The sequence below is a fragment of the Papaver somniferum genome, chromosome 2 (genome assembly GCF_003573695.1).
Source record: "Papaver somniferum cultivar HN1 chromosome 2, ASM357369v1, whole genome shotgun sequence".
In the NCBI taxonomy this organism is placed as follows: Eukaryota; Viridiplantae; Streptophyta; class Magnoliopsida; order Ranunculales; family Papaveraceae; genus Papaver; species Papaver somniferum.
The window spans coordinates 182,859,925-182,875,199 of record NC_039359.1 but is presented as its reverse complement, the minus strand read 5'-3'; the positions used below and the strand labels follow the sequence as shown (position 1 = coordinate 182,875,199).

General features: G+C 34.7%; 1 protein-coding gene across 1 annotated transcript; it reads right to left on the bottom strand.

The window, feature by feature from the left end:
• Window positions 1-13,301: 13,301 nt before the first annotated feature.
• Window positions 13,302-14,874, bottom strand: LOC113349959 (AT-hook motif nuclear-localized protein 20-like). The gene has a single exon (XM_026594007.1). It carries the CDS (start codon window positions 14,466-14,468, stop codon window positions 13,596-13,598), a length of 873 nt encoding a protein of 290 aa, XP_026449792.1. The 5' UTR covers window positions 14,469-14,874; the 3' UTR covers window positions 13,302-13,595.
• Between the last annotated feature and the right edge of the window lie 401 nt (window positions 14,875-15,275).

Below are 15,275 nucleotides of genomic sequence, written 5' to 3'. Positions count from 1 at the left end.
AAATCACAAACGATGAGACGAAGATGTTTGTGATTAATTTTTATCTTGCCTATCGGAGAAATAAATCTAGAGCAAATCTTAGAGAAGATAGTATTCAAATGATATAATCACACAAGATCAGAATACACAACTACAAAGAAAATAGTTGGGTCTGGCTTCACAATCCCAATGAAGTCTTCAAGTAGTTAACCTACAAGGTTTTGGAAAAACCTAAGGTTAAAGTAGAATCGACTCTATTTTATGAAACTAGTATTACACAAGAGGTGTGGGGATTGGTTTTCTCAGTTGCCAGAGTTCTCCTTTATATAGTTTTCAAATCAGGGTTTGCAATCTAAGTTACCTTGGTAACAAAGCATTCAATATTCACCGTTAGCTGAAAAACCAAATTCATCCAAGCTAATATATTTCAACTGTTAGATCGAACTTAGCTTGTCACACACAAATGAAATGTACCTTAATTTAGGTTTGAGTAACCGTACCTAAACGTTTACACCTAGTTAGCTCAACAATAGTTAACCGAAGTTAGCCATATGAACACTCTCATATAATCTTGCTCATCTTAACCATAACTAGTTCAAATGACTCAAATGAAACTAGTTAAAGAGTTGTTCAATTGCTATATTCTCATAGAAGTATACAAGAAAATAATTGAAGCAAAATCGGTTTGATTCGCTGGACTCAATTCATGAACATTATAACCACGGTTTGGAAAGATTGCATTCCTTATCATATAAATGTTGAAGTTCATGTACACAACCGATTTTAGAACTTTAACCTTCAAGTATGCAAACATGTAAGCATACTTGAATACCCGAACCAATATTTGGTTTCGCCGGTACACAAACGGGCATGCGTACTTCCAATCCCAGCAGAAATTCTCGGTCATGAACCTTACACTAGTACGCCTACGGGTACACATACTTAGGTTCTCGGATTTCTCAAACCAACAGGTACGCATACGGGTACACATACTATGGTTCCCGGACATGGATTACATATGTGCAAGAGTACACAACATGTCAAAATCCAATAATGGTTAAGTGTTTTAAACTCTTATTTAAATCATTGAAACTTTCTTAGAGGATGACAATAGCCGTTTTCACACACTATTAGCATCAAAGAGATTTTCAAGTTATTGAAATAATCATAACGATATATTCCAAGTCTACACCAAATGATTTTATCATACAAACCATGTAAGATGTTACTTGGCAATTTTCATATCATCATCTTTTGACTTTCGTCAAGAATGTAAGATGAACTTGGTCGAAGCGAAAGCTTGCCAACACATATTTCGAGAAATATGTAAGAGAGTTAAACTCAACTCGAAATATCAAATGCGCATAATAGAAAACTATATAGCACTACAACTTATGTAACAATATAGGAGATAAATTAGAAATAGACTTTCCATGTGATAGATGAGTTTTAGTCTCCACATACCTTTTGTTGATGAAGTTCCACAAGCTCGCCTTAGTAGTTCTTCGTCTTCAAATGATAAACGCCGTGAAGTCTAAAGTTCATCTACACAATCTATGTCCTAGTACGAGACATGACATCTATAATTAGACTAGAAATCAAGATTTATAGTTTTGATCACTAACATTGACAAACATGCTTGAGATAGCAACGCATGCGAGTTCGACCGAGCAGTGCACTAACATACCCGTTTGCAAACTGTTGGTTTAAGACCAATGTCCGGAACTTAAGTTTGCGTACCCATTTTCGAACTTAAGTGGTTCAAGTTCTAAAATCGGCAAAGTATGATTTCATACTCATGAACAAATACATTTAAATATTAAAGGAATGCAGTCTTTGCAAACCGTAGCTAAAATGTTCATGAACTGATTCTTTTGAATCAGTATGATTTTGCTTCAATTGTGTCTTGTATACTTCTTTGAGAATATAAATAATTGAACAACTCTATGAGTAACACAATTAGATTCATTTGATTATCATTTGGTATAGAAGTGTTAACATGAACATGATTAAGACAAAAGTGTTCATATGGTTAACTTCGGTTAACTGTTATTGAGCCAACTGAATATACATGTTTAGGTACCGTTACCCATATCTAAATGAAGGTATATTTCATTCGTGTGTAACAAGCTAAGACCATATAACGGTGGAAAGATATTAGCATGAATCTTAAATCAGGTTTTCATCTAACGATGAATATTGATTGCTTTGTTCCAAAAAGTTATCAAACCCTGATTTGAAGACTATATAAGGGAGAACTATAGAAATTGGGAAACCTAATCACCACACCTCCTGCTGGGATTCAGAGACGTAAGGAACGTGATTGTACCTTAATCAGTGTGAGATTAGTTAGGGCTCAACTACATTCCAGTCCGAAGTTAACTTGTAGTAGGTTAGAGTCTGTAGCGGCTTAATACAATGTGGTGTTCTAAACTAGACTAGGTCCCGGGGTTTTTATGCATTTGCGATTTTCTCGCCAAAAAAACTTCTGGTGTCTGTGTTATTTCTTTTCCGCATTATACTTGTTTATATAATTGAAATATCATAGCTTGTGCGTAGTTGAATCAATTGGTAAATACAATCTTTAGTTGTTGATTGAAATTGATTGACACTTGAAAATTGCTCTTTGGTACCGTTCAAGTTGTTTCTCATAATAATCAGGCTCACAGATTCTATCTGTTCGATTTGCTGATTACATTGCGAAACATAGATATAACTCTTGGATATATTTTTCTTGATTGAGTCTGACTATCTAGTTGATTCTCTTGGAATTATATTGGAGTTAGTCCATATAGATTGCCTAAACGAAGTATTGGGTTTGGTTGTTAGACCCCCGCTTTTTCAGCTCGTTTAAAGACTTATGTGGGATCAAGAAGCTCTACGAGTACCGCTGGTGGGAAACAAGATAATTGCAGTGTTATTAGTTTTCGATTTGATTTGATTGACTAACGATTGTTGAAACTTTGATTGCACCTAGTTTGTTTATTCTTGAGAATATTCTCTTCTGATATAAGATTCACTCGGTATAGATCAAAGTATCGATGGGATCATAAGAACTGTTGTTATATCTAATGACATCTTTTGATAATCCATTGTTAACAGACTCTGTTCTGTGCATGATTGATTACAAGAGATTCAAGTGGTGTCGTGCAGGTTTTGAAGATAAAAGAATATTTGAAGACGAAGAAGAATTCTTATTAGTTTTACTATCTTGAGGATTTAGTGCACAAACCTTGATCGGCTGGGATCCAACTAGAATCAGTTTATCTTTGATAGATATGATTTATTAGTTGCATGAGATCGACATTCTCTATATTTCTCTTTGATATCTCTATTGATTGAGTGCGAATCTATACTTGATTATTTTGTTAGTTAAAGTTAGATTGATCTAACCAAACAAAGGAGTTTATTAGATTAAACGGAAGATCCTTTGTCAAAGACTCATCTATATCTTTATAAAGATTGATTAGAGTGGTTACCAAACATATTATTCCTTTGTTATTTGGAATGCGATCCAAAGGACTTGCTATTCACACGCGTGATTCTAGAAGTCGAAGGCATAGGGATATTGAGGAAACTAAGTAGCTAGGGGTAGTCTGCTTGGTCTCAACTATACGAAGTTGGTATTATATTTTGTATATCGACTTAATTCTGAGAGTATTCAAAACTGGACTAGGTCCCGGGGCTTTTCTGTATTTACGGTTTCCTCGTCAACAAACTTCCTTGTGAAAAATGAACTCTCTCTATGTTCTGAGAAAAAACAAGTATCTAAACTCATCAAAGACATCAATTGTTGTCAAGATGAAATCAGAAAGTTAAAAGTAGAGAATTTGAAATTGAGGAATACACTTATCTGTCCTTGTAAATCAACCATTGATGTGCATAAACCAAAAATTAGTCACAAATAAAAGGTTGGATAAATCTATCAAACCTAAGGGTTGTAATTGGAATACATCTGGACCCTGTTTCCAATGCATACAATGGGAGAATTATCAGAAACAATGTCCTAGAATGTCACAGAAAGACAAAAACTGTCAGTCTAAAAAGACAAGATCTAAGTCAAAAACAAAAATCACTTCAGAAAGTCAACTAAGGAAATTGAATGATGTGAATTTTAGATACCAAGATCTTATCTCAAATTTGAGAAAAGAACCTAACAGTTCAAAAGGAAAAGAATCTCAAATCTGTAAGAATGTTGACTTTCTAAGGGAAGAAAATTCAACAACCGAAAATTGATAACCTATCTTGATTATCAAAAACATGTATCCTTATTATTTATTGATTGTAAACATTAAGGATATATGATTGTAAATATTTTAACAAAAAATATATTTTCGGTTAATGTAATTAAATGAAAAATATTCTCAAAGTGAGAAAACTTCTCTTATTTATCGGAGAATGAAATTTTCATTTCATTTCATAGAGATGTGACAAAATGTCTACCTCTAGCTACAATTCTCACAAAGTTGAAAAAGTTTGTACTATATTGTTTCCTACCAAGAAACTTCGTCTTGAATCTTCGGATGGTGATTCAGACTCTACTCCAGATCTTAATCAAGATGTTCCTAATGGAGAGATTTCATCCCTTAATGATAATCTTCTCAAGAATCTTTCACTAAAACTAGATCTAGTTTTATATGAAGTACGGAACATGGAAAAGGATTTGCAAAAGGAAGTAAAGGAAGTCAATAAGAATCTTATGAGTCTTGAATCAAGACTAGTGATCATTGAAGATGATTGGAATTCTTTGAGATCTCCTGATCCAACTCCAAAGAAAACTGAGAAACTGTGAGAGAATTAACAATTCTTATTTAGAGGAAAATAAACATCAATATATTGAGTAATTTCGATATTCTTGTATAAAGTTTATTTTGAATAAAACTATCAATTATTATTTATGAATAAAATTGTATTTTATAATTTTTGTTTCATGTGATAGTTTCCGATTACATAGCCTGTGAATGAATGCTTATATTTTTTCTATGTGTTTTCGACTTATGAGATGTCTGATTTCTGTTTTTATTAACCTTAATATTCGATCTCATGATGTAACCCTTATGATTTGTGTGGATTTTTGATTTAGCGGGATTAAGTTCTAGCCCAGGTTGGTAGACTTTATCAAAGGATCATATAAGGTGTTCCGATTGAAACTCATATGGTCTTAGGTTTCTTCAACCTCTCTGAAGGTTTTAAGCACTCAAGCCTTTTTATCGTCTTCAAAACAGTAAAGGACTAATCTGTTTGGTAACCACCCTCCTATCTCAGGAAATCAATCATAGATATTTATGTTGAGCATGACAATGGATTTTCTGTTTAAAATCAATTAAATTCCTTTGTCGGGTTTAAATATTCCAAGATCTTGATCAAAAAAGTTAACCAGATAGAGTCAAACAGAACTACCAAATTTGGATACTGAATAGTATCACCAAATGATAGCTTGTCGATCTAAATAGGACTATTAATAACAAGTCTATTTAAAGATAAACTAGATCTAGTTGGACCTAGACGATCAAGTTTATGCATAAAGCAATTCACAATGATACGAAACCAATAAGAAAAATCTTCTTGTCTTCAAATCTTCAATAGTGTTGTGTACCTGTACAATAACAAACTTGATTCCGACTTATGATCGATCAGCACAAAACGGAGTCTATTATGATGACAAGCTAATGTTAATCTCTTGATCTAGTTTGACTTACCTTATGTCAGAAGAGAAGGCTCTCAAGAATAATTAAACTAGCTGCAATCAAGAGCTAACAAACCGTTATTCAATCAAATCAATAGTTTCCTACCAATGGTACTAGTAAATGTTTCTTGATCCCAAAGAAGTATTTAAACTAGTGGACATAAAGGATTTCACCTAATTAGGTTACTCTCCCCTCCAAGATAGTATTATGAGAATACTATTAGTCAGCTACACCATAAACATAAAGGTGATGTTTTCCTAGCTCAGGATAAGTTTGTAAGAAGAACAAACTTCACTATTCATAAACAAGTTAGTTTGGACACCTAGGAATTTCCATATATAACCGAAAACATTATTAAGATATGCAATAAAGCACCTAAATTAAGTTTTGTCTAATTCCCACCAATATACAACTGTATAAATGAAAACTTCATGGACAACTCAATATTAGCTAGCACTTAACTAATATATCCAATTTCCGAATCACACAAACCCTAAAGTGTACGTGACTTAATAAAATCGATTTTGCCTATTGGGACCGGTTCTACCATGACTTCTAAAACAAGTTAGGATCGGTTCTACCTTGACTCTCAATGTAGGTGACTCCCAACATAATCTAGGATAGGTTCTACCTTGATTCCCTATATATGTTAGGATCGGTCCAACCTTAAGATCTTCAATGAATATCGAACCTTCAATCCTTTTGATTTCCTTTCGACTACAAAACAAGTTTGTATGTCTACTTCCTTAAACTCATGTAATTAGACATAGTTTTCTAGGTATGAAATCAAACCTATGTTCACTACACAATCTAGTAATGACTTACAAAGATTATGTTGATGTCGCAATTATAAAGTTCAAAAGATAAGCATTATACTTTATAATTCAATATACCAACACTTATCACTATTGATATATTGATCCTTGACACTTTGATCACAATGTGATGATCAAGTCTATTATATTATAGTTTCATATATATAACTTCGCATGCTATTTTTCATTAAGAAAAGACTTGAAAGCTTACGACATAGAAATGGAAACAAGTCAAGTCTCGTATTACTAACCTCAAGAGGAGGAACGATATGTCTTTGGAGTCTTCAGGTCTTCAGATTGTATGTCTCAATATTTATAGACTTCCTGGTCTAACCTAATTACGAAGTTGACTCTGGTAACCTAATCAAGGGACTTATGAGTTTTGATACTAAAATATGGAAACCAAAACGCTTGGTGGGTTCACCCGAGTAATGCTCTAATATAAAGGACCTGCTAAGATAACAATTCCTTAAAAAGAGATGCGACCAGGGAAGGATGGTCAATATGCTCAAGGTAGGAGGATCAGTACCTGCAAAAGAGAGGAAGGCATGTTCTCAAAGGGGTTGGTATGGAACAAGATTAGAAAAAGAAGATTTGATCTAACAAAGGCATAATCACTTTATGATTGGATTTTATTTAATTTTTCTTTCGGGCGTCGGTGTTGCTTTTTAATGTTTTATGTGGAAATGTTGGCTTTCCTAATTATGAATGAACTAGAATTTTAATTAATTATTGGTAGCAATTTTTCGATTGATTCAATTATTAACTTATAGGAAGAGGAAGAAAAGTAATCTTGCAAAGGTCGTATAAAAGATTAAACCTACGAATATGAAAATTTATGAATAATTGAAGATAAAGACTTTAAGATGATCTTAACAAACAAAGATTAGAAAGAACATTTTGATAAACACATGGTAGAAGAGGTCTAGAAAACATGAATTTAGAGGAAATGAATGAATAATGTTAAAAGGAAAGGGCTAAGAAAGATACAAATACTAAAAACGGCAAGATTTGAGTGAATCATAGGATTTAGAAGAATATGAGGCAAAGGAGGGATATAATAATCCTAAGGTTAAGATTCCAAAGTTGGAGGTGAAAAATCAAGGACAACATAAACATTATAATCAATGTACCAAACTATCAAAACAATACATTTGAAAGGAACGTCATAGGGAAAATGGTATCCTAATAAACACATACTCAAGAATCAGAAAAACGACAATGAATATAAGAACTTAAAAGAGAAGAACAAGAAAATAAAAAATAAATATGAAAAAAGGGAGTTTGGCGATTCCATCAACATCTGGAAAGGATTTGAGAGCCATGAATCGCTCAGATAGATTAAACTCTAATAATAACTGATAGTGAATCCACTTCCCTTTCCCCTCTATCATCCTATCAAGCTAACAAATTCCTAATTACCCAGAAGCCATGAAAATCGCCAGAATAAGAGAGAGAAAAAGAGCCTTTATTGACATCATTAGTACTACATCCGTCCCACTATTAGATGACCTATTTAGTTTAAAATTTTGTCCCACCATTAGTTGACCTATTTCATTAAACAAGGAATATTTCTAAAATTATCCTTTTGATTGATTATCGTTAGTATAAGAAATGTATATAATTTGATATTCATGTTTATACTCGTTATGTAGGTGTTTTAAAATGCTTTCCAATGGTACAAAGTTTACGAAAATCCATGGTATAGTTTGAGAGATAAATCATTTATAGATTTTACAAATTATAATCCATAAGGGTATAATTGTAAAAAATACTTAATATACATCTTCCCATACATCTTCCCATTCTTTGTCTTAAGAATTGTGCAAACTTGAACTAGGTCATCTAATAGTGGGAAGGAGGGAGTATTATTTTGCCTAATTAATGTCCAAATCAAGGGTCTTCTTAACTTATATACCTGTATAGAGGTTAAGGAGCATTTAATGATACACTTTTTATCTTGAAATTTGATGATTTTTGTTGGAGTTATAATTATCTTGGGATAAGATTCACATGTATTTTACAAAACCGTAATTCCATTTCTATCCTTGACATGAATAAATTAAATCGGATCAAATGAATTATTTTTACGGTCCTGTCATGTGAACACGTCATTTATACATGTGGCCCACCATTTTTTCGGGTGTTAATTTATCTGAGAGATGATAGAGCCACCGAATTTAGATCCCGACGTGTGTTCCTGATACACACAGCCCTGAGACCCACTAGAGACAATAAGGGGGTGGGTTTGGGCCCATCAGTTTTTCTCTCTTAGTCGGAATTTGGCATCGGGATGCACTCTCGGTAGCTTTATCATTTCTGTAATTTATCTTGGTCCACCAGCTTAACTTGGTCAAGTAAAGATAATTATTGACTTACAACCATGCACAAGTAAGATATGTGGGGAGATATGTGGACATTGATAGTCTATTATGTATGTAACTTGGGCTATAAAAATCCCTTCCTTCTTTTCTACTTACTTTTCCTACACTGCAACTACTTTTTTTTTTAAACGACGGTTACAAATTAGCCATCACAGTCAGTAGACGCTGAACTGGAGGTTGAACCATTACAGAGATTAACATCAGAACACAAAGGAAAGGCACTAAAAGGGAAATATAGATATGTGTCTAGACAAGAATAAATTCTACCAAGTAGTGAAGTAGATATCATCACTCGGTCAAGTACTGAGAAGAAAACAAAAGTGTCTACCAAGTCTTCATCAGCCCCACTCCGGTCATGATTACAATGTACTGCTACCAGAACCTCTTTCAAGACGTGAATATGTTGACGTTTAATTCTCATAAATGAGCCATGCGTGACATATAGAGTTGCATATTTCCTCCCATAAGAAGGAAGATGACTAACAAAGGTGAAGCTTGACTAGTTCCCTCCAAACAGTAGAACATCATTCAACTTGCGAACATCGAAGAAAATCAACTCCCACCTATGCCAGATATATGTAATGACTGCCCAAGCCCTCGCCTAAGGAGTAAACTGGCTTAAAGGTCTGGTATCGAGGTATGCCCAACATGGGTGAGAGCCAAGATCCCACATAATATCCCAAGAATTCCAAGAAGTATACTGATGGGAAAAAAAGAACATAGTGAAAAATTCCTCGAAACCATGCCGAAAAGAAAACCCAAACTGCTGAAACTTCCATCCAAAACACTTATGACAAAACACATGCTTCATCTTACTACTATCCTAAACATATGTACTGACATCCCAAGCCCCCGAAGGTGATAACTGGCTTAAAGGTCTGGCAGCAGGATAAGTCTAACATAAGAGTAAACTGAATACCTGCAATTCATCCCAAGAACTCAAAGAAAAAAGATGATTCAAGGAATAATCTCTGAACATAAGACTCATTTCATATTCCATAAAGGACAGTGAATTTAGTCCATTCCACACACGAAAGAACCAATAAAAATCTAATTCAATCTGTCGAGAAGCAACCACTCTGATGGATAAGATCTTATAAAAAACTTTACAGGTGTAGTGAGGATCAGGATTATCCATCTTCTTTTGACTTGAGCCACACCAGTTCTCATCATACCGCTCAATTAGTTTATGAACTTCACAAGAATGTATTGAGGGTCTAAATTTCAGAACAATTACTGGAAAAAGAAGATTATCGTTCATCATGTTACAAATACTCAAATGACATCCAGAGTATGAAGTCCACATAACAAACTCACCATCCAAGGTATTAGTACAACTTACACTATAAGCTCTAGATGTCAGGGTATCAAAGCATATCCATTCTCTAGAAAACAAATAAGCATCAAGTTTTATCTGTCTATAGTTATCCGTTTTCCCGACTGCGAGATGCTGCTAATCTCTATAACCTTGTTTAAAAACACATCCATCCTTAAGGTTCCTCCCTAAACATCTACATCTCAAGTAGTTCAAGAACCAGGATATATTACCATCAGTGCTAATACAAATACTCAGAGTACATCCTAGACAATAACACCCCAAATCAATTTCATCCATCAAGGTAATCATACAGATGATAGCATACTTCTTATGAAGAGAAAAACTTAAACCCTTCCACTCAAACGAGAACAAATAAAAATCAAGTCTAATCTGTCTGCAAGTCTTGATATTAATTAAGCAAAGAAGACCGTAAAGGGGTATGCAGTACCTGTGCTTTCCGAGGTTCTTACTGTATTTGAAGAAGATAACAGTATGGAGTTTTGCAAGCAAGTCCCGAAGTTTCCTTGAATAGAGCAATGCTTGACGTGACCCAACCTTGGACATTGTTCCGACCGACCATTGCCTTGGCTAAAGCATTTACCCTTGTCATATCTGAGATTAATTTGACCAACAACTAGGTCATCTGAGACTTTGAAACTATTAACCGACCTCCCCGGAAAATTCAGTGTAACAACTTCCCTTGGATTTTCACTTCTTTTTCTCATAAAACAAGACAGGCCCAATAAATCCCACATATGAAATAAACACCAAAGGCTATAAAGTCTATTACAAGCCCATTGTTCACATTTAGACCAGGAGAAGGACTTAATTCAAAATAAGAGACTTGACCTAAAATTAGGTTACCTGAATCCTCAACTTCATCTGTCGGTAAACTTTTATAACCCACCGCTCGTATTGGAACACCGATACAGTTTCTTTCGCCGGAAAAATTAAACTTGCAGTTACCTGAAATTCCAGTCTCATGTTGCTTTACTATTGTTGAACAACGTAGTTCTTTCCTTCTCGCCGGAGATTTTCAAGTTAATCGAGTCCGTCTTCAGAGTGACATGGTTGGAGCCTGTGACGACTCGTTCTGCTTGATCATTAAGAGAAATTATCCCAAGAAGCTGATTAACAAATGGTTTTCGAGCATTAAGATTTGATTCAAATTGATTCAACATCTAACAAAGAAGTTCCTCATCTGCTGAAGGAATGGGATTCACGTTTTTTAAAGGAAAATCTTCATACTTGTGGGACACAACTTTGAACTTCATCATTACCAGAAGAAGGAACCAGTTGAGATCGTGCTTACCAAAACCAAAGAAAAAAAAGCTTAGGAAATCTTCGAGAGAAAAACAACTGGAACCGAAGTTTTATGTAGAAATTAAACAATGAAATCACTGTTCAGGATACAAAACAAACATTTAAGAAAACAGATTCAAAATCCGTCTAGCAAACTTAGAGAATAGAAGAAAAATGGGAGAAACAAGGATTTGAGAAAACGATCTACTAATGGGACTAATAGATCTGAGCTATAAGAAAATGAGAGAAACTGGTAGAGAAAACCAGTTAATAGTTAAGCAATTTCAGAGAAGAAGAGAGCGGTTTTAGGAGTAATAAGGTGGTTTTAGATGAAGAAATAGTGGTATTTGACTAGTCAAAGAGGTTTTGAGATACAGATTCTTTAGGGTGGGTGAAAGTTGTACGACTTCATATCTCTCAATATGAGAGCCTTAGTCGTATGTCTATTTTATTTCTTCTTACATATACCATGTGTGTTATTTGGTGTGCTATGATAGATGTCGTGTATTTATGATATCGAATTGATACGAGTATAAGATTTACAAAATTTTCTTTTTTCTTTAATTTCTAAGTATGATTTTGTTTAAGAAAATCTAACATTCCTATTTTTCTTTTCCCGTTGATTTTTCCGAACCCCATTGATTTATTTAGTTACCTTAATTTATTAAGATAATTAATTTTTCCATTCAAGCAATAGGTCAAAGGGGAGAAGAAGAATTCAAAACGACCGTCTTTAAGAGGAGACATAATAACATAATAACAGTTACAAGATTAAATGCAAATCGCAGTGGATGGATTTGCTAGGGAATGATAGTGGAATCCAAGTTTTTAAATTTCGTTAATAAACTTCGAGGATAATTATGGAAATTGATCATTATTTAATATAACAGATTCATTATTAATGATTATCTCGTTTTTGGATAAAAAGGCAGAAAAACAAGATAAAAATGTATCATTAAATGCTCCTCGACCTTTATACGGGTACATAGGTTAAGAGGACCCAGATCAAAAAGGAAAGAGAAGAAACACGGATGGTCCATGACTTGGCCATATGAAACAAAATATGTTCATGAATTCTTACACTCCTCTTGATAAGGTTTTCAACTTTCACCAAACTAGATAACAATATAATATGACTGTTGTTCCTCTCGCACCCTGTCTGACTGACCTGTTGAATGGTTCCATGTATGAAGCGTTCAAGTTACAAGCAGTTTGTGATCCCCTCCCTCCCTTAATGCTTCGGAATAAACCTTCTCAGCTTCTCAGCTTTTAACTCATCCTTTCCGTGCACAGCTGAGCATATCATCCGTGACTGAATATTTGACCTAGCCTTATTTTGCAGGTATCTGATTATTAACCAGCCAACTCATAGGATCATCATAATGGAAACCCCTAGAAGCGAATTTCTCTTTTTCTTACACATTAACCCATCAATCTCATCAAATTAGAATACTCATAAACCATCTAATCCATCATTTCAAAATCAAGGTGTATTACAACCTTAACAATGATACTCAAACTCATAGAGAAAAGAATTTGGAACAACTTTTTTTGTTTTGTTTTATTGAACGGGGAAATAGGACACAATATTATACTACGTATTTTTTGCAATAATAATCCTCAAAAAGCAGCAAAAGTAAAAGGGTATGAAATAAATAAACCAACAAACAACATTATTTTATAGAAAGTTGAAGAACACACATTTGATTATATTGCAATATGATGATCATCATCAAACAGAATACTTCAGAAAAAAAAGAAAAAAACATCAAACAGAAAATTTAAAAAGATATAGTACTAAATTAAATAGACTAACTCAAACGAACCAAACTGCAATTTTTATATTCAAACTTAGTCCAGACTCTAGAGAGATAAATTTAGAAAGGAAAATAAAGAACAAAATAAACCCACTAAAATATACATAGCAATGTAAATCAAAAACCCATGATTCTTTTTTCTGTATCCCCCTTCGTTTTTTTCTTCCATTTAAAGTCGGAAACTGAAATCATCCTCATCGTCAAGCTATATATCTACTACTAATTTTCTACCTCCCTCTATCAGTCTATCTCTCTCACACACTATAACTAGCTAACTTAGTTTAGTTCCATGATCAGAAAGGTGGACGTGCATGTGCCCAAGCATAAGCGTCATGGTTCAATTGGGCACCACTAGCATTATTATTGTTTGCAAGCAGATTTGGGGACAGATTGTAAACTGGCATCTGGGTTGACAGATCAGGCAGTTGTTGCTGTTGACTTCCACTACTACCCACTGCAGGAGGTGAATTTTCCAATCCTTGTCCTCCACAGCCGCCGCTTCCTGCTTCTTCATGATCTTGCTGATTGTTATGCTCTGCTTCTTCTAATGGCAACCTCTCATACGTTGCATTTCCAAATGTTGCTGCTATGACCATAACAGGACCAGACGCTGTAAGTGTTCCAACAACACATCCACCCACTACTTGACCTTGGCCACCAGCTAAGTAAACTGTCAATCCTGTAGCACCAGGAGGAGCACGTCCAGGCAAATAAGAACCAGCCAATGATAAAATCTCGAATCGACCCGGTAATGCTACAACTGCACCTGGTGCAGCTGGTTGTCTTAAGGTTACATTAACAACTGCACCACTTCCACTCAACACATAAACTCCTCGTTGACGTCTTCTTGCAAATTGTGCAACGCTTTCAGCTACGTCAGCTCCACCAGCTATTTCCATTACATGACTACGAAGAGCGTTTGGACTATCTCGGGTGACGAATATTGGCGGTTTCGGCTTGTTTTTTGAACCTGGTGGTCTACCTCTTGGTCGACGACTTCCAACTTCAACTGCACCTTGATCATCTCTTTGTTCATCTTCATTTTCTCTCTCTTCTTCTTCATCACCCCCATCGGGATCTCGTTTCTTCATCCCTGGTGAAACTGATACTGATGAGGGTTCCATCCCAGGTAACCCTACCGGTCCAGTCCACCATCGATTTGCCATTATTTATACAAATCAAACAGATAACTACCAAGCCCAAGTGTTTCTAGCTAGGGTTTCCTTCTGGATATATAGAACAAAAGTAGTAGTCAACTATGATTATCCAACTACCGATAGAAAAAAATACATTAATATCCAACTACGTATTTTTTTCTAAATTGATAAAACAAAAAACAAAACGAAGCCTGTAATGATTTGTAGGTAACAAGAACAGTTAAATCTGTAACTAAAGCCAGCTAGGTTGAAATCTAACAAGCCAGCAACAACAAGACTAAAATAAATTGTAGAAGAAGGGAAGAGACTTTACTTATTAGTTGTTCCTAATTTTGGTGGAGTATATACTTGATTACTTAGGTTGATGAGTTAGTGGGTTTGAGGAGTTTAGGTGGTGGTTTTGTTTTTAATTCTTTTTTTGTCTTTCTTTCTCGCTAAATAATAATGGGGTTTCAATCTTCTCTTTCTCCTCTTTTTAGGGTTAGATCTTGCAAACTAGAGGTTTTTTGTGTGGGGTATCGTGCGCGTGAGCAGGTGGGGTGCACGTCGTTTTCTCGCGTCCCGACGTACCAACGGATGCCAATAGAGGGATTAACTTTTAAATAATAGGAAACAAGAGGATGGCTTTGCTATTTGGTCCTAAGCCCATATACTTAGTTATACTAGGATCCAATCGGGATTCATCCTTATCATTAGGTCCATAATTTTTTGAAAATGAAAAAATAACCAGCTTACCCTAATAATAACCACATATGAAGAATGCATATAAACCACGTACCATTTACGGTTTTCTTTCCCGTACAAAATCACAGAAAA

Bases quoted from the DNA above. Each gene is read 5' to 3' on its own strand.
- LOC113349959 (XM_026594007.1), bottom strand. From the start codon at position 14,468: ATGGCAAATCGATGGTGGACTGGACCGGTAGGGTTACCTGGGATGGAA.